We start from the raw sequence: 19,992 nt of genomic DNA, 5'->3' as shown, positions 1-19,992 counted from the left end.
ATTTTAAACTGATACATAAAATGGGGTTGCTCACTTGTGGCTATTAGCAACCACAGGGCCCTCTGGCTAGCCCCTGGGCTGCTAGCATCAGATTAACATGCTGTCTCATTATAGTACTGCTGAATAATGCTCCAGATTTCTTTGAAGATATTCTGGAATGAAATAAACTAAAGAATGCATTTCTCTTATTTACATTAGATAGTCCATCCATTCACAATTCATAAATGCAAATAGCCCAATGGGGTGCTTATATTTGAATTGAATAATCTGACTGATCTTCATATAAGAAATGAACCCTAATGCACATCCAGGTTGTCTTGACCTTTGTACTATCTTCGCCTTGTCCTGAGGGGGACTGTATAAGCCTGTCTACAATGTGTGTTTCAATGCTGCCAGCAGAAACAGCCGGCAGTAACAATCTTAACCATTTATATATGCTATATAACCAGCAAGAAAGAATCCACTAAGTAATCTGCCCTGGACAAATATAGCTTCAATTTTGCTTAACAGTTGAAACAATACCTCGTGCCTGGGTGTCATAGTTCTGCTGCACCTATATGAATCTACACAACTGATGATACTGTAGCTTTTATGGAGAATGGAAATATACCTCTGGGGTTAAGACTTGTTTATTATGGAGTAAGGGTATCTTTTTATCCTGTATCATTCCTAACCTAACAGCAATGGATGGTGACACTGAATGAGCAAAATTGAAACACCAGCCTTCACATGCCTTATCTTTGACAATGCAAATTAATTCTGCGAGGTGACAAGTTGTAAAATGGTGTTTCATGATTGACTGTGTGCCCATCAATCTGATCATTGTTATCACTACTCTGAAGTGAGTTTTCTGCACCAAGTTCAATCCATCACTAAAACCACTGTCTTCCCCACCTGAAACAGTCCACTATTTTTCCTGACCTTTCTTAGTACTGATAAACTCATAATTTTAACCTAACTCATGGGTTGGAAAACTCATGATCTAGTGACACTCTGGTTTTACGTCCTGCCCGGTATTGCCTTCCATTGACTCGAGTGTATGGACCTTACTCTGCTGGTGGCAATCTCATCTATAATTCAGAAGTTTGTTGGCTGCAGACAGTAGAGGAGAAAATCTAGGCTAACATTTCCATGCAGTACTGAGGAAGTGCTGCACTGTCAGAGATGCAGTCTTTTGGATGAGACATTAAACTGAGGGCCTATCTGCCCCCTCAGGTGGACATAAAAAATCCCATGGCAGTATTTCAAAGAGGAGCAAGGGAGTTTGATCTTGTATCCTAACCAATATTTATCCCTCAAACAACATCACTAGAAAAAAACTCCTGGTTATTTTCAGGCTGTTGTTTATGGGGCCTTGCTATATGCAAATTGGTTATCATAGTTCCTACATTACAACAGTAAATACATTCTAAAAGTACTTGATTGGCTGTAAAGTGCTTTGGGACTATGTGAGCTCTTATGTTCACCTGAGGGGGTAGATGGGCCCCTCTCTTTAACGTCTCATCCAAAAGACGGCATCTCCGACAGTGCAGTGCTCTCTCAGTGCTTCTGGACATACTGAGTTCACACAAGATGCTGTACAAATTTCTTTTCAATGGAGAGTAAATTCAGACAAGGTGTAAAACCAGCATTACACCCAGTTCCGTCAATTTTCAGATGGGTGGCTTAGGCTATTATTGCAACACCTCTCTGTGTTCCAGTTAATTGATCTACAATCCTCATCAGGGTAGAGAAGGGTGGGGGGGGGTGTGGTGCTACGTTGCTGGTTAACTCAATTGGCTAGATGGCTAGCATGTGGATCACATTAATGCCAACAGCATAGGGTTTGAACCCTGTTCAGGCTGAGGCAGACTTGGGGCCTGCCTCCTCCCCCTACTCGTAGCAAAAAAAAATCACAGCGCTTAGCCATGGTTCAGCAAATAATCATCAAGGACCTGCCTTCAGGCAGTGAACTGAAGAAGAATCCTCATCTATGCTTTTAAATCCCTCATGGTCTTCATCCTCTTCACCCCTTCCTAATGCTGTCCTCCAGCCTCAGACCCCTGACCTCGCACCTGAGTCAAGTTAACACAAAAATTATCATCACTTCTGACATTCGTGTTGAAATACTTCATGTAAGAGTGAGTCTGCACTTAATCCAAACCACAGAATAAGTTGTATCAGTGGGATTTAGGGATTCAACCCTTGATGGCCTCTGACAGGCCCTTTGTATTATGTAGGTCTTATGTCAACTGTAGGCAGAATATTGACAAGTGGAGAGCCTGCTCTTGGGCCTCTGTGGATGTTTACAAGAACAGCCAAATGTTAACTATTTCCCCACAATGCCAGTGCTCAGATTTGGACATTGGCAACAGAAAAGGAAAAAAAATGAAAGACTTATACTTGTATAGTGCCTTTCAAAGTCTTAAGAGGTCAGAGCCAATTAAGTACTTTGCAAGTGTGGTTGCTGTTGTCGGAAGTTAGGCAGCCAACTGGCAAAAAGCAAACTCCCACAAACAGCAATGTGAGGTAATGATGAAATAAACTTTTTTTCGGTGTTGGTTAAGAGACAAACATTGGCCAGAACACTGGAGAGAACTCCCCTGTGTCGTTGATCAAGTTTGCACATCCTCAATCCAAGGCCCAATGTGACATTCCATGACCCTTCCAACAGTTATCTTGGGCTGATAACCGATGCCATATAAGTTACAGCAGTAATGGAGCAAAGAATTAATTTGAGCACAAGTTGGTTAAAACATTTGCCAATCAATAATATGGCCTGAATTATTTCTAGGTAGGATAAAAGGAATTGTTAACAAATTGGGATTATTTACATCTTAAGGTGGCCTGTGAAGGTCGTCCTTCCCGTCAATCCGGCATTCTGGAGTGGTTAGGAATAACATCCGTGTCCACATGTTATTTCACATCAAAATCAACAACACCAGGCAAAAGCAAGGAAGAGAACCTGGAGGAAGTAGACTCAGTTGGCAGGGAGGGAGACACAGGTAATAGAAAATTCCAATTCTTTGCTAAATTGAAAAAAAATTAAGTAAATATAATAGTTTCTAGGTGATTATATCAAAGAATGTTCATTGTGGTCAGCTCAATGAACCTCAGCATTTCTGTAAACTGTACAAACACCTAAATATCAAGCCATCAACTCTGTTCTGATGAAAGTTTGTGGCCTGAAATATTTGTTGGGCTGAATTTTATGTGGTCCCGGTGGGTGTGTTTCCTGGGTGGGGGAGTTGGGGGGTGCGTAAAATAGGGTAGACACCCCATCCCACCACCTTTCCGCCCATCCCTGAGCTCTTCCCCATAATATGGGGGACAGGCAGGCGCTGACATCGTCAGGCTGCCCACCATATTTAAATGAATAATCAAAGGTCAATGGACCTGTTGTCAAGCCAATTGACCCAGATGATTTGCTGCCCATGCCATAAAAGGTTTGGGGTGGGCAGCCAGGCAGGAGTGGGAAGCCTGATTTTTTTTTTGTCATAAATAAAATGCTTCAAGGGCAGGAAGGGGGTGTCACTCTTCGGAGGCTTCTCTTTGCCGATCGTGGGGCGGACCCCGCCCCCTTAGGTCAATCTGCTCCTTCCTTCCAACCTGCTCCCTCTCTTTAATCTCAACCACTCCACCTCCAGCTCCTCTCCCTAACCTACCCAAACCCTCCCAGCCCAACACCCCAGACTTACCAGCTCTGGGGATCCATGGGCTTTGGTGGTCGTCTTCTCCTGAAATCCCAGCAGCTGCTACTGAAGCCTTCCTGATGCTGCCAGGGCTGGTGGAGCTGCTGGTCAAAGAGTGATGAATGTCCCACTCTGCTCTCGTTGGTCTACCCTACAGCATGGAGCAGGTCAGCACAGAGCATGTAGGCTCCACGCTGATGTGGTTTCTGATGGTACATGTCATCTGCACCCCTCCACCGCCCCCAAACCCCATGCATTATTCAGCCCTTTAATTCTGTTTCTCTCTCCATGGGTGCTGCCAGACCTGTTGACCATTTCTATAATTTTCTGTTTTATTTCCGTTCTCCAGCATCTGCAATATTTTGCTTTTGGATTAATGTTTAATTCACTGTCACTTCTCTTCCAGGAATGTCCACCTTGAAGAAGTTCTGTTCTCCTCTCTGACGGGGTTTCAGTTTGTCTATTTTACCTTTCTCACCTTCATTGCTTTCTATTTCCCTACTCGTGTTCAATCAGGAATCTACCAAAACCCGCTTTAACATTTCCTTCCTCAGCAACTGTCTCCAGCTCCGATTTATTTCACATGGATCCCAACTGAAACTCCACCTTTCATATTTCGAATCCGCCCATAATTACAGATGTCTGAGACATTCAACATTCCTCAAACTGCCGTCCTTGCTGCATCCTGAGATCCACACTCAGTGCCATGGGCTGCCATATGAACAGTCTTGACCTCCCTCTTCAGTACCAAATGGCAAAAAAAAGTTATGTTTAAAGGTCATGACCTGAAACGTTAACTATTTCAATCTCCGCAGATGCTGCCAGACCTGCTGAGTACTTCCAGCATTTTCTCTTTTTATTTCTGTCAACTTATTGTTTGGTACTCGTTATTAATTTTTTAAAAAAACAAGTTTCTTTCATTTTGCTTTCCACATTTTCTACTGAGTAGTTTTGTCTCCTAATCAAGAAATAAATTATCTGCTAAGTGCTGATGTCTTTTAGGAAGTCCCAGTAATCTGACTGAAGAGGAAGAGTCAATGGAAGATGATGGCGAGCTCATTGAGGTGGGTGTGGAGGCTGAGCTGCTGCAAATGCAGGGACTGATTGGAGACTATGACTTCCAGAAGCAAGTTCAGAATGTGACTGTCCATTTGGCTGCAAGCCAAGAACCATTTTTTGACTTCAATCTCAGAGAGACTGCACACCATTCCGAATCCCAAACTGGGAGTAAGGATGAAGATGATCGTGAGGTACTTTTCAAAAATTCATTCTCACGCTGGCATGGGTGGCATTTATTGCCCAGCCATAGTTGCCCTTGAAAGAAAGGAAGAAGTTGCATTTAGGTAGCGCCTTTCATGACTGCAGGATGTCGTATAGCACCTTATATCCAATGAAGTACAGTTTTTACTTGTAGTCACTGCTGTAATGTAGGACATGTGCACAGCCAGTTTCTGCACAGGAAGGTCCCACAAACAACAATGTGATAAGGACCAGATAATTTGTTATATTAATGTTGGTTGAGGCATAAATATTAAATATTTTTAGAGAATTTCCCCCGCTTTTCTTCAAATAGGGCCATGGGGTCTTACTTTACATCTATTTGAAAGGGCAGTATTTACATGGTTTACTTTCTGGACAGAAAGGCAGCATTTCAGTCTGCTTTTCATGAATCAGTAGCTCAGTGACAATGTAGCACTCCCTGCCAATGAAGTGTGAGCTTGGATTTTGTGCTCAGGTCCCTGGATTGGTGAGCCAGGCTAATAGTTTCAGAAGATCATAGTGAACCGCCTTCTTAAACTGTGGTGAAGGTGCTTCTACAATGCTGTTAGGTAGTGATGTCCAGGATTTTGACTCAATGTGGAGAAAGAAATGGTTCTGTATATCCAAATCCAAATGAAGGGGAAATGGAAGATCGTTGTGTTGCTTTGAAGCTGCTGCCCTTGCCATCTAGGTGATGGAGTTCATGGGTTTCGGAGATGTTGTTAAAGATATAATTCAGGCTTCAAGTTACTGTGGTGGGAGAGGGAGGTAAGGAGAGCAGAGGAAAATGCCAAAATACCAATCATCTGCTCAAGAGACATTTGGAGAATCAAAAATTCTCATTCAATGAGAATGTCATGAATTCTACTTCAGATATTTTTTAACTCCCAAGAACTCAAGAGGACCATGTCTAAAATAAGACCTATGAATGTTGAATTGGTCCATAAAAAAACAGAAAAGCTGTAATACAGTCAGTTACTCACTAAGTCAGCATGTACTGGTATTGGTCTCCAGCCCGGATAAATGGGAAGGGTTAGCGGCAGGAAGGGCATCTGGCTGTAAAACTACCCACCAAATATAAAAAAGGATGGTTGAAGTGAAGGATTGGTCAAGCAGCCATGTGTTGACCTCATGTAATGTGGGGAAAAAGCCGTAAAGAGAAAGGAAAGGAGGGAGAGGTAGTTAGTTACTCACTGTCTTAACTAACCAAGCCTCTCTATATTGATGCTTTGTCTCCCTGATCCTCTCTGCTTAGATGCAGCTGTATCAACCTCAATTATCTTTAATAAGGCCAAGTGAAGAGTGAAACCAATAAGAAAAATGGGCAACTCCAACTGACAGGTGACTCATTTAACTCTGTGTAATTAATGAATATAAACTAGGTGAGAGAGTTGCCAGGTAGCTGATGTGGTAATTCTTAGGTTGCCCTAAATAACCATTTCATACCAGGTAAATAGAATTTATTTTCTATCAGCTGAGGTACATCTATAACTTTGCTTTGACTCTACTTGAGGACATTTTACCACCATAAGGTGGAAGGAACATTTCTTCTTGGCATATTTTCATTTGGAATTAGTTGAGCTACTGATTCGTGAAGATTTGATGAGCGAATGTTCATTCACTACTGAACACTTTTTTTATTTCAAAGATCTTTGAATTTCTCAGGTTGGTTATGCATCTGTTCATTGAGACATGGGCCTGAATTTTTCGGATGGTGGGGTCTCACTTCCTGCCAAATGAAGAGTCAATATGAAACACATCCTGCCAATTCAGAGTGCCCTGCAGCCATTTCATACTCGAATGAGCATTAAGTGGCTGCAGGCAGGACTTCCAGCTCTCACTTGGGAGGACGTCTCACCTCAGAGGGCTGCTGGCCAATCTGATTGGCCAGCTCCTGCAGTGACAAGAGCTGCAGTGGGTTGGGAGGAAATGCAGGAAGGCGCCTGAAACTAGGTCCATGCACCGGAGGCCCAGTTAAGTTCAAAGGGTCCCAAGGGCAAGGTGGGGGGAGGGGGGCATGTTAGGAAAGGTTTGAGGGAGACAGGGAGAGGGGCCACTGGACCTTAAAGGCGGGTGCAGGACACCCAACTTCAGAATGGGGTTTCTGATGGAGGCATCCTAACATTCCTGCCCAGGATCTAACTCTGTTGATTTTCCGGCATCCCCCAGGCAACTTTAATACTCCCACTAGCCTAAAGGTTGAGGTTGGGTGGGGAAACGGCCCTTAAGTGGCCAATTAAGGGCTTCAGTTGGGGCAAGGGTGGGCTTCCCATCTGAGGCTTTGCCCTCCACAGCCTAAAATTGCTGTGAGGCTGGGGCGGGCAGGAACCCGGAAGTAATCCTGTCCTTTCAATTTCTCCCCCCCCCACCTAAAAACCTGCCTGTGGGGAAGGCCATGGTGTTGTCTTCTCTGCTGCAATTCTACAATGACGACTTATATTTCTATCAAATTTTTAATGTAATAAAAAGACACAGTGCTTCACAGGAACATTGTAGATCAAAATTAGACAACAACCACATAAGCCAATATTAGGGCAGGAGGCCAAAAGCTTGGTCAAAGAGGGAGGTTTTAAAGAGCATGTTAAAGAACCAAAGTGAGGTGGACAGTCCAAGAGGTTTAGGGAGGGAATTCCAGAGCTTAGGCTCTAGGTAGCTGAAGGCATGGCCACCAAATGTGGAGCACTTAAAATCAGGGATGCTCAAGAGTTAGAGGAACCCAGGTATTTTGGCAGTTCAAGGAACTAGAGGAGATTAGAGATAGGGAGGGCGAGGCCGTGGAGGCAATTGAAAGCAAAGATGAGATTTTTAAAATTGGTTCCCCATCAAGTAATGCCTCAATGTAGGTCAAAAAGCACATGGATGATGGGAGCACAGGACTTGGTGTGAGTAAGGAGATGGCTAGAGGGAGGAATGGATAGAATGAGGCAGGCTGATCAGGGGTGTGTTGGAATAGTCAAGTCTAGAGGTAACGAGTGTCATAATTTAGAGTTTCAATAGCAGATCAGCTGAGCCAGGGGTGAGGTCAGGTGATGTTACTGAGGTAGAAATAGGCCACCTTAGTGAAAGCATAGATATGAATTCAGAAGCTCATCTCAGATATGACACCAAGGTTACCAACAATCTGGTTTAGTCTCAGATTGTTGTCAGGGAGAGGGATAGAATCGCCAGCTAGGGAATGGCTTTTGGAATGCGAACCGAAGACAATGGCTTCTGTCTTCCCAATATTTAATTGGAGGAAATGTCTTTTCATACAGCACTGGATGTCAGTTAAGCAGTCTGATGATTTAGCAACAGTGGAGGAGCTGAGAGAGGTGGTGATAAGGTAACCCTGGGTGATGTTAGTATTCATGTGAAAACTAATGCTGTGCTTTCAGATGATGGCACCAAGTGGCAGTGTTCAAATGAGAAATAGGAGGGGGCCAAGGATAGATCCTTGGGGGACACCAGATGTCACAGTGCAAGAGCAGGAAGAGCCACTACAACTGATTTTCTGACTACAATTAGATAGATAAAAATGGAACTAAGTGGGAGCTATTCCACCCAACTGGGGATATTGGAGAAGAATGATGTGGTCAACCATGTCAAAGGCTGCATGCCAGCTCAAGAAGGAAGAGGAGGTTTCGTTTACCTTTGTTACAGTTACATAGGATGTCATTTGCGACTTTGATAAGAGCGGTTTCAGTACTGATTGGATGAATTCAAGTATGGAGTTCTGGGACACAGGTTTAGGAGGCCGCAACACATTCAGGGACATAGAAGAGGAAAGGAAGATTGCAGTTGGGACAGTAATTTCCAAGAACAGTGGATTTCAAGTGTTGGTTTTTGAGGTGAAGATGGTGATGACAGATTTAAAGCAAAGAGGGTCAGCACCTGAAGTGAGAGAACTGTTAACAACATCAGCTACCATGGGAACCAGTAGGGGCAGATGAATGGCCAGGAGCTTAGTGGGTATCGGATCACCAGAGCAGGAGAATGGACAATGGACCAGATGAGCTCGGAGAGGGCATGAGGGAGATAGAAGAGAAATTAGGGAGAGATGAGAGTTCGGGCTAGGGCAGGAGGAAACTTTAGAGGATGTTTGGCCCGGTGGGTTGGTGAAAGGAAGGGAAGCGGCGGAGCAGCTTCAAAGAAGAGTCATGTTGGACTCAAAACGTTAACTCTGCTTCTCTCTCCATGGATGCTGCCAGACCTGCTGAGTTTTTCCAGCACTTTCTGTTTTTAGTACTGCGGTCCTCAATGTGAGAAACAACAAAGCCATTTCTGCATTCATCGTCATTATTAAACTGACCCTTAAAATAGGATTGACTATTTGTAGTGTAACTATCAGCTATCATGGGACTCTGACTAGCCCTAGTACAGCTAGCATCAGATTAACATAGTCTGGTTGCAGTACTGCCCAGATTTCTTTGAAAATATCCTGGAATGAAAAGAATTAAAAACTGTGTTTCTCTTATTTACATTAGACAGTCCAAACATTGACAGAATACATTGTGTTTCCCGCCTAAATGCAAATAACCCCATGGGACGCTTTTATTTGAATTGAATAACCTGATTCAATAGCCATTTCCGAAGACTTTGATCTGTGAGACTGTCTCCATTCAGAGAGAAATGACAGAAAACCAGGTGCATATCCAGACCTCCTTGAGCTTTGCATCATCTTTGCTTTGTCTTGAGGGGCAATGTATAAGCCCATCTTGTAGGTGTCTCTTTGCTGCTGGGAGAAACCGCTAGCAGTAACTATTCTAAGCATATATATGCTGCATAACCAGCAAGAAATAATCCAATAGTAATTCACCATAGACTAGGAAGTTCCAATTTTGCTACAGTTAAATAGACCTGTCAGATGAAACATTTACCTTGTGCCTGAATGGCACAGTTCCGCACTATCTGTACTAATCAGCAACTCCTTTCAGGGGACAAGAAAGTAACTGATGTGGAAAATGGAAATATATCTTTGGGATTAAGACTTTTATGGAATGAAAGTTGCTCTTTATCATTCTTGACCTGGCAATAGGAATGCCAACACAACAAAATTCACAAATCGCAGTGTGATAATGACCATGTAATTTTGTTTTAGGTGTTGGTTCAGAGGTCAACATTGCCCAGCACACTGGGAAGTACCCCTGTATCAGTGATCAAGTTTGTATCTGCTTATTCCAGGATGCAACATTTCCAAAAATTATCTGATGTCTGATGCCATATAAATGAGAACAGTAATGGAGAAAAGAATTAATTCAAGCACAGCCTTGATGAAAACATTTGCCAGTCAATAATCTGAATTATTCCTGGGTATGATAATAATGATTGTTCACAAATTGGGATCCTTTACATTTTAAGCTGGCCTCTGAAGTTACTCCCTATGGTCGATCTGGCATACTGGAAAAATCAGAATTAACATCTGCACCCAAATGTTACTTGACATCTAACGAGCAAGCCACAGAAGATGATGCGGAGGAGACAGATTCATTTGTCACAGAGGGAGACATAGGTAACATCGAAAATTGCAATTCTACCTAAATGTTAATTAGAATCAAAATCTAAGTAAATACAATGCATAGTTTCTAGATGATTATATCGAGGAATGTTCATACAGTCAGCTCAATGAAATCGAGCAGTTATTTAAACTAAATATCAATACCTGTCACCTTATTGTTGGTCCTCATCATTAATAAAAAGAAAAATATTTTTCAATTTTCTTTCTGCATTTTCCATTGAATAGCTTTGTTTTTTAATCAAGAGAAAATTACTTGATTTCTTTCAGGAAGCCCCAGTGATCTGACTGATGAGGAACAGCAAACGGAAGATGATGAGCTAATTCATGTGACTGAGGAGGCTGAGCTGTTGCAAGATGAGAGAATGATTGGAGATAATGATCTTCAGAGACAAGTTAGGAGTGCGACTGCCCGTCTGGCTGCAATCCAGGAAAATTTTCTGGCCTTTAAACCTGAAGACATTGTACGCCCTTCCAAATCTCAAGCTGAGAGTGAGGATGATGATGATTGGGAGGTACTTTTTAAAACATTTATTCTTGGGCTGTGGATATCACTGACAAGACTGGCACTTGTTGCCAAGCCATAGTTTCCCATGAACGAAAGGAAGAACTTGTATTTAGATAGTACCCTTTCATGACCTCTGGATGTCCTGTAGTACTTTACAGCTAATGAAGTACTGTATTTGAAGGGTGGTCACTGTTACAATGTAGGAATCATGGCTGCCAATCTCTGCAAAGTAAGTCCCCAAAAGCAGATAACTTGTTTTAGTGATGTTGATTGAGGGATACTTGTTGGCTAGGAAGATGTTAAGCTTCCCTGCTTTTCCTCCAAACAGTGGCATGCGATTTTTTACATCCACCTGAAATGGCAGATGGGGCCTCTAAACTGAAAGGCCACCCTTTGACAATGTAGCACTACTGCAGTGTAAACTGGAGCTTTGCTTTGAGTTTGTGCTCAAGATCCTGGTGTGGGACTTGAAGCCACAACCCTCTCACTCAGAGGCAAGAGTGCTCCCAACTAAATCATGGCGAAGACCTTGATAAGGTATATTCTTGAACTGCTGCAGTCCATGTGGGGAAGGTGCATTCACAAAACTGTTAGGTAGGGACTTCCAGAATTTTGAACCAGTGATGAGAAGAAACACCGATATTTATCCAAGTCAGGATGGTGTACAACTGGTGCCATTGTTTTCTAGATGGTGGAGTTCGTGGATTTGGGAGATGATGTTAAAGATGTAATTCAGGCTTCAGGTTATTGGGGCGGGAGGCAGGGGACAATGCCAAAATGCCATTTGACTGCCTCACAGAGCTGTCCCAAGAGGCATCGGGAGTATCAAAAACACTGGCTCAATGAGAATACCATGGGTCCGACTTCAGGTATTTCATAGCTCCCAAAGTCTCAAGAACTACGTCAAATATAAGCCCTATGGATGCTGAATTGATCTGTAAAACAGAAAAAATATAACATAGTCAGTTACTTGGTTAACCAACCGAGCCCCTTTATCAACATTGATATTTAATCTCCCTGATCCTGTTAGTTTAGATGCAGCCTATTTCTGGGAGCTGTACCAACTGCACTTATCTTGAAAAAGAGCCAGTTATTAGTGAAACCAATGGAAAGTCATCAACGGTGCTATCAAGCGGCACTTGCTTAGCAATAACTTGCTCACTGACGCCCAGTTTTGGTTCCGCCAAGGCCACTCAGCTCCTGACCTCATTATAGGCTTGGTTCAAACATGGACAAGAGAGCTGAACTCCCGAGATGAGGTGAGAATGACTTCCCTTGACATCAAGACTGCATTTGACCAAATGTGGCATCAAGGAGGCCTAGCAAAACTGGAGTCAATGGGAATCAGGGGGAAACCTCTCCACTGGTTGGAGTCACACCCAGCACAAAGGAAGATGGTTGTGGTTGTTGGAGATTAGTCATCTTACTTCCAGGACACCACTGCAGGAGTTCCTCAGGGTGGTGTCCTTGGCCCAACCATCTTCAGCTGCTTCATCAATGAGCTTCCTTTCATCATAAGGTCAGAAGTGCGAATGTTTGCTGATGATTGCATGATGTTCAGCACCATTCGTGACTCCTCAGATATTGAAGCATTCCATGTCCAAATGCAGCAAGACCTGGACAATATCCTGGCTTGTCCTGACAAGTGGCAAGTAACATTCGCACCACTCAAGTGCCAGGCAATAGCCATCTCCTACAAGAGAGAATCTAACTATCAGCCCTTGACATTCAATGGCATTACCATCGCTGAATCCCCCACAATCAACAAACTAGGGGTTACCATTGACCAGAAACTGAACTGGACTAGCCATATAAACACTCTGGCTACAAGAGCAGGTCAGAGGCTAGGAATCATGCAATGAGTAACTCACCTCCTGACTCCCCACAGCCTGTCCACCATCTACAAGGCACAAGTCAGGAGTGTGCTGGAATATTCCCTACTTGCTTGGGTGAGTGCAGCTCCAACAACACTCAAGAAGCTTGACACCATCCAAGACAAAGCAGCCCGCTTGATTGGCACCACATCCACAAACGTTCACCCCCTCCACCAGCAACACACAGTAGCAGCAGTGTGTACCGTCTACAAGATGCACTGCAGGAATTCACCAAGGCTTCTTTGACAGCATTTTCCAAACCCACGACCACTACCATCTAGAAGGACAGGGGCAGCAGATAGATGGGAACACTACCGCCTGGAATTTCCCCTCCAAATCACTCACCATCCTGACTGGTTGTATATCGCCATTCCTTCACTGTCGCTGGGTCAAAATCCTGGAACTTTCTAACAGCACTGTTGGTGTACCTGCACCACATAGACTGCAGCAGTTCAAGAAGGCAGTTCATCACCACCTTCACAAGGGTAATTAGGGATGGGCAATAAATGCTGGCCCAGCCAGCGAAGCCCACATCCCATGAAAAAAAAGTTTTAAAAAGAGAAATGAGCAATTCCAGCCGACTGGCTTCTCATTTAGTTCCATATAATTAACTAATAGAAATCGGGTAAGAATTGCTAAGTATCTGTTGTGGTGAATTTCGAGGTTGTCCTAGATGACCTTTCTGTTAGCCGAGTTATATCTCCAGTCTTGCCTTGAGTCTCTATTTAAGAGGATTTTTAGCACTATAAAATGAAAGCAACATTTCTTCCTGGTGTGTCTTCAATTGAAATTACTGATTTGTGAACATTTGGTGAGTTAACGTCCATTTACTACTGAACAATTTGACTTCAAATATCCTTGAATTTCTAGTGAATTGTGCAACTGCTCATTGAGGCATGGGGATTGTATTTTACTGAAAATCAGGTAGCGATAGAAAATGAGGAATAGAGGTAATGAGATCTACTACAATGTGCTGGCTGACCTGTATGTTCCTCACTGTATCTGCTGCCTCTATTTCCTTCATGTAAATAAAGTCCACACTGCTTATAGCCGGTGCATTTATGTGACCACAATTTGGTCGGTATAATGGGGCAGCAATATTACAGTGATTTACCAAAAACAGGAGAGCTGTAGATTACTGTTGAATAAACCAAACAAGACTGCATTGCATTGCAACCAGCTGCATGTAAACAGCAGACAGTATAAGCTGTAACTGCACACTATTTAAATGGGATTAGAAAGATTTATGTACATAAAAAGTAATTGTACCTTCGCAAGATGCTATTGAACCATGTTCTTGTAGCCCGTTTGCCTTAATGAGGTATGAATGAGTGAGTCAATCCAACTGTTTGTCCCCGAGATAAACATTGCGATTAAGATGCTTTAACCAGCAGTAAATTGATGTTAATGCAAATCAATAATCGTTATCACTTTTTGGCCAATATAAATGACTGTCCATTTTAATACTAGACACTTTTTAAGTGGTGGGGTTTTAGTAGTGGAAGGGGTAGGAGTAGTCCTATTACTAAGACCCAACCACTTAAAGTATCCAGTATTAAAATGGACAGTCAGTTATATTGGCCAAAAAATGATAACGATTATTGATTTGCATTAACATCAATTTACTGCTGGTTAAAGCATCTTAATTGCAGATATCTCTCTCCTTCCATATAACCACTGCATCCCAAGACCTTCAAAGTGAATCTGCAGGCCTCACCACCCAATTTCTCCTTCATCCTTCACTCCTATCCTTGCCCAAAGTTGCAGTGCAGATTCTAGCTCCCAGACATATCTTTGTGATGCTTTAGCGATGCTCCCAGCTCTTCTTGAACTGCTGTAGGCCAACAGGTATTTGTGCCCTCACAGTGATGGGAGTCCCTATGTGAGCTCTGCTACCCCCTGCCCCCACCACTTCAATAGTCTTAGTGGCACAAAATGGAACCAGCTTTCAACACAGTTGATCACCATACTTCGAATGTACAAGACAGAAACAGGCTATTAAGTCAAATGTTAATATTTATGCTTCTCATGACCCTCCTTCCACCCCTCTTCATCTCACTTTGTTGTTTCTTTCTTCTCCGTGTACTTACCCTGCTTCCCCTTAAACACTGGGAAAAACGGTTTGGTGAGCTATACATACAGGAAGTACTGATGAACTATTTTTCATGACCCCTGCGGTGCTAGCTCTCATTGTAATGGGTGTCTCTCTGTTGTTTTATTAATAGATAGTCAAGAAAACTAAGAAACAGATGCGAGCAATGGTGAAAAAACAGTTGAAGCTTACCAACTACATGTCAGAAGATGAAGCCAACAGCATAGATAATGTTTGGGAACTCACACTGCGCGATCGCTGGAGACTATATAGGTTTAATCTCATTAACTATTAACTCTCTGAATTAATTGTGCTTGAGATGATCTGTAAATTGGGTCTTTTTAGGTTTAATATTTTTAAAAGAAATCATTTTGACATTCCTCCGCTTTGTCACTGCCGTCACCCACTCCTCCTGCCGTTACTGCCAAAATAAAACCTCCCTTGAAGACTTAATGCATCCTGATAATCTCAGCAATGATTCCGGTATATTGCAAGTGGAATAAAATTTAAATTGTATTTAAAAGCTAGGACAAAGTGTGGATATGAAACAGTTCGAATCAGCAACACTGATGTGTTGTTGGAGGCCAAATATCACAACAATGAACTTACAATTATCAGAATCTTACAATCTACCTGTCATGCCTTGTGTCACTCTTTGAAAGAGCTATCAAATTAGTCCCTTTCTCCCCTCTACAAGCCTTTTATACTGTCTCTGTATCTTGTGGTTTAGAACTTGACCAGTGGCAATCATGGCTTTGGCTGTACTTTCAAATAGTCCTGCAGTAAAGTTGGAACATGGTTGTATACAATAACATCAGAGACAATCTGGCAATATGAAAGAACAGGCTAATAAATATATCTGCACAACACCCACTAAATATATATCCAAGCTCCTTGTGATGAGGAAGATACACAGAAGGTTCATTGCAAGTGGCAGTTAGTCATAATCTTTGAAAGATGGCACTTGTCTCCATATAACACCTTGGGTTGAATGTTACAGGGTGCCATGGTCCCTGTCCCTAGCTAAAAAGTTGGAGGGAGCCCGCCCATGCTCCTAATGGCTGCCCCGCAGTAGCGTTAATTGCTTTAAGGTGAGACTTCCACCCCTCATCCCAGGAGGAAGTCCAGCCTTAGAGAGCTGCCAGCTAGTCAAAGATGAAAGAGGTAGCCACTGCTGGGACTAGAGGCCTACCTGTCTTGTGCCAAGGAGCCCAGGTAAGCCCAGGTCGGGAGTGAGTGGGGGGAGACCAGGGAGGGAGGTTGGTTAGTGGTGGAGGGAATGATCTTTGGGGAGGGGTGCCTCCAATGAGCCCAGGGTACCACCAAAGAGGTCCCCCCTGCCCATCACTTGCCTGGTGCTAGCCCATGTAGCTAAAGCTGCTGTCTCCCTTCATGGCGTGGGCCACCCCCTGCAGCGGATAGAATACCGGCAGCAGCGGGGTGAGGCCCTCAATAGGCCCAAGGGCAGGTGAGCTGCCTGACGCAGACAGGTCAGGGCGGGCAGATAGACAGAGGGAAGGCTATTTGCTGTATCTTACGTGCCCCTGCCTTCAAACCTGCCAGCTGAGGAGGGTTAAATCCAGCCCCTTCTTACACAAAGAGATAACCAAAATGTCTCTAGTAATTTTTGCAGTGATTAAATCAAGCAGGGTTGGATCCACTGGAGGAACATGACCTGGGGCAGGAATTCATCTTGTGGTGGCGTAAAATGGGCACTATTTAACCAGCTGCCCATTTTATACAACGCCTGATATTGTATTCCATTGACTGTAATGGAACAGAAAATCAGGGCTGCATATAACAGGCTGCCAATCCAATTACTGCCCTTTTATCAATCCATGGATGGTCAGTTGTTAAGTATGTTCAAGACAGCGATCAATAGGTTTTTTCGATACTAAGGGAATTAAGGGAATAGTGCAGGAAAGTGAAGTTGATGTATAGAATTGGCCATGATCGTATTGAATGTTAAAAGATGCTCAAGGATTGAATGGCCTACTGCTACTCCTAGTTCTTATGCCCTGATGAAAGTTAGTAAGAGCTTTTATGATTGGATTGATCTATTTGAAGTGCTTAAAATGATGAAGGGATTCATAATCAATACAGGTAAAAATCAGGAGAAATGAAGTGGCCACTTAAACACCTCAGTTGGCCTGCAGGCCAGAAGGCTGCCCACATGCCTGCCTGCCCAAAATTGATTGGAGAGAGTTAGGAAGGCAGCGATATCTCCACCCTGCACCCTCCTACTCAATCACACAGCTAGCCATCCCTCCACCCCCCGCTGCTGAACTTGCCTCCGGTGGGGTGGGGGGGGCGGTGGGGGGTCATTAAATCCCACCCAGCGTCAGTCCATGATGAGTTGTCCAGATGATGATGTAACGAGGTGATTTTATTACAGGTTATGGTTGTCAATGTACCAAATGGGAACCAGACGTGAAATGTTATCACATGAACAGCAATATCAGAAAATTGTCAACCGTCTTGCTGAGTTGAGAAATCAAGAAGAAATGGTACTCCTTAGACAGTCTAAAGTAGTGGGGATGACCACAACAGGTACACACAACTACTTCTAACAGTGATGACAAATATTCTTTTTTACTTTTGCTTGCTTTCACTTGCTACAGAAAGCAAATGTAAATTCTATTCGTTATGATATTTGCTTTTCACAGTGGACAAAGGAAAACTATAATTTTAGGTATTTTTATATGAGAGTGCTGGTTTTAAGAGCATTTTATTTTCTCTCACCGTGATCTGAACTTGCTTCACATTCCTATATAAAATTTGACGTAGTACATTCCAATGGAGCATTGCGTTTACGAAAATTTCCCATTTTAGTTCTCCTCTATTACCTTCACTGAAGTATGAATGGTTTAGACAGTCAAGAAAAAATCTACACAAACTGGGAGGAATTGGAGGTAATAGCAGAAATTCACTTTCCTGTGTGTTAACAGGATTTTTCTGAAGTATATAAGCAAATCATTTATAAAACTGATCATTTTGATCCTATATTTCAAGGATGACACATTCTGCTTCATTCCTTCACACTGTTACACAAGGTTGTTATTTATTTTGACTGCCATACGAGAAATGTCCCTCGAGAATGTACTCTGAGCTCTACCTCATCTCTCAACTCTTTCATTGTTGCTAAACCATCAGACTGCTTATCTGACATCCAATACTGGACAAGCAGACATTTCCTTCAATTAAATACTGGGAGGGCTGAAGTCATTGTTTGGATCCCTGCTCCAAGCACTCTTCCCAGCTACTGACTCCATCCCTCTCCACGGCAATAGTCTGAGATTAAAGCAGTCTGTTCGCAACTTTGGTGTCACATTTAACCCTGAGATGATCTTCCGTCAACATCACTAAGACCACTCATTTCCATCTCCATTAACATCTTCCAACTTTTTCCTGACTCAGTTCACCTGCGGTTGAAACCTTCATTCATCCATTTGTTACTTCTAGACTTGATTATTCCAACATAATCCTGGTTGCTCTCCCACATTCTACTCTCCGTCCGTAAACTTAACGTTGCACAAAAATCTGCTGCCCGTCTCTTAACTCCCACCTAGTTCCTTTCACCTGTGCTCACTGACCTACATTGGAGTGAAGCAGCATCTTGATTTTTAAACTTGCATCCTTATTTTCAAATCCCTCCATTGCCTCACCCCTCCCTATCTCTGTGATCTCTTCCGGCCCCACCACCTTCCAAGTTATCTGTGCTTCTCTAATTCCAGCCTCTTTAGCATCCCTAATTTTAATAGCCTTCTGTTGTCTAGGTCCTAAGCTCTGATTATCCTCCCTACACCCCTCCACCTCACTTACCTCTTTTGAGACATGCCTTAAAACCTACTAATATCTCCTTATATAGTTCTGTTATATTATGCTTTTATAATGCTCCTGTGAAGTACCTTGGGGTGTTTTATTATGTTAATGGTGCTATATACATATAAGCTGTTGTTGGTTTATTTATTGCACAGATTAAAGTGTAACAACTATCTTTTTAGGTGCAGCAAAATATAGAACTGTCTTGCAGGACATTCGGCCAAAAATTGTGATTGTAGAAGAAGCAGCTGAAGTGCTAGAAGCTCATATAATCACCGTTCTTAGCTCAGCCTGTGAGCACCTCATTTTAATTGGTGATCATCAGCAGGTAAGAATTATTACGGATAAACCAGAATGGGGCTCATTTTGATTTTGTACAATAGACGAAAATGGAAAATATTGAGTTAGTTTCCCTTTTTACATCTCTTCTGATTTATATTTCTGTTGACTTTGAATCCTTTTATCATTTTAAACAGCTCAATCAGATCACACCATCAACCTTCAGAACCCTAAAGGCTTCTGCCCAACTTTCATAACAAAAATGGAGCAGGAGTAGGTCATTTGGCCCTTTGACCTAGCTCTGCCATTCATTATGATCGTGGTTGATCTTTCAACCGAACTCCACCTTCCTGCATAATCCCCATATCTTTTAATTCCATTAGTATCCTAAAACCTATTGATCTCTGTCTTGAATATGCTCAATGACTGAGGGTCCACAGCTCTCTGAGAACTTCAAAGATTCACAACCATTTGAGTGAAGAACTTTCTTCTCATCTCAGTCCTAAATGGCCTGTCCCTTAGTCTGAAACTGTGAACTCTAATTCACACTCCCAGGTCAGGAGAAACAGCATCCAAGCATCTACTCCATGAACTCCTAAAGAATTCTATATATTTTAATGAAATCACTTTTTATTCTTCTAAATTCTAGAGAATATAGAACTAATCTACTCAATCTCTCCTCATAGAACAATCGCTTCATCCCAGGAATCAGTCCATTGAACCTTTGTTTAGCTCCTTCCAAGGCAACTATACCCTGCCTGAGATACAGAGACCAAAACTCAACACTGCACGCTAGGTATGGTCCCACCAAGGCCCTCTATGATTGCAGTTGGACTTCTTCTTTAACTTAAATTCCAATCCCTTTGAAATAAAGGTATTTTCAATACCATTTGCTTTCACCAATTGTTTTGGTGTGGAAGGAGGCCAATTGGCCCATCGTGTCAGCACTGGCTCTCCGAATAAGCAACTCACCGAGTGCTATTCCCCCATCTTCT

The 19,992-nt window shown here is 42.8% G+C and overlaps 1 protein-coding gene across 2 annotated transcripts in view; it reads left to right on the top strand.

Annotated features, from left to right (window-relative positions):
- The window catches only part of LOC121276534 (NFX1-type zinc finger-containing protein 1-like), a 65,511-nt gene that overhangs the window by 27,779 nt on the left and 17,740 nt on the right, over window positions 1-19,992 (top strand). For both annotated transcript variants that reach the window (XM_041185069.1, XM_041185068.1), the window contains 7 exons: window positions 2,822-2,984; window positions 4,674-4,921; window positions 10,269-10,419; window positions 10,693-10,937; window positions 15,030-15,169; window positions 17,292-17,446; window positions 18,901-19,046. In XM_041185069.1, the coding sequence (XP_041041003.1) occupies window positions 2,822-2,984; window positions 4,674-4,921; window positions 10,269-10,419; window positions 10,693-10,937; window positions 15,030-15,169; window positions 17,292-17,446; window positions 18,901-19,046 (1,248 nt within the window). The remainder of the gene's footprint in view (window positions 1-2,821; window positions 2,985-4,673; window positions 4,922-10,268; window positions 10,420-10,692; window positions 10,938-15,029; window positions 15,170-17,291; window positions 17,447-18,900; window positions 19,047-19,992) is intronic.

The sequence above is a fragment of the Carcharodon carcharias genome, chromosome 3 (assembly GCF_017639515.1).
Source record: "Carcharodon carcharias isolate sCarCar2 chromosome 3, sCarCar2.pri, whole genome shotgun sequence".
NCBI lineage: Eukaryota > Metazoa > Chordata > Chondrichthyes > Lamniformes > Lamnidae > Carcharodon > Carcharodon carcharias.
This window is presented reverse-complemented; position numbering and strand designations above follow the sequence as displayed.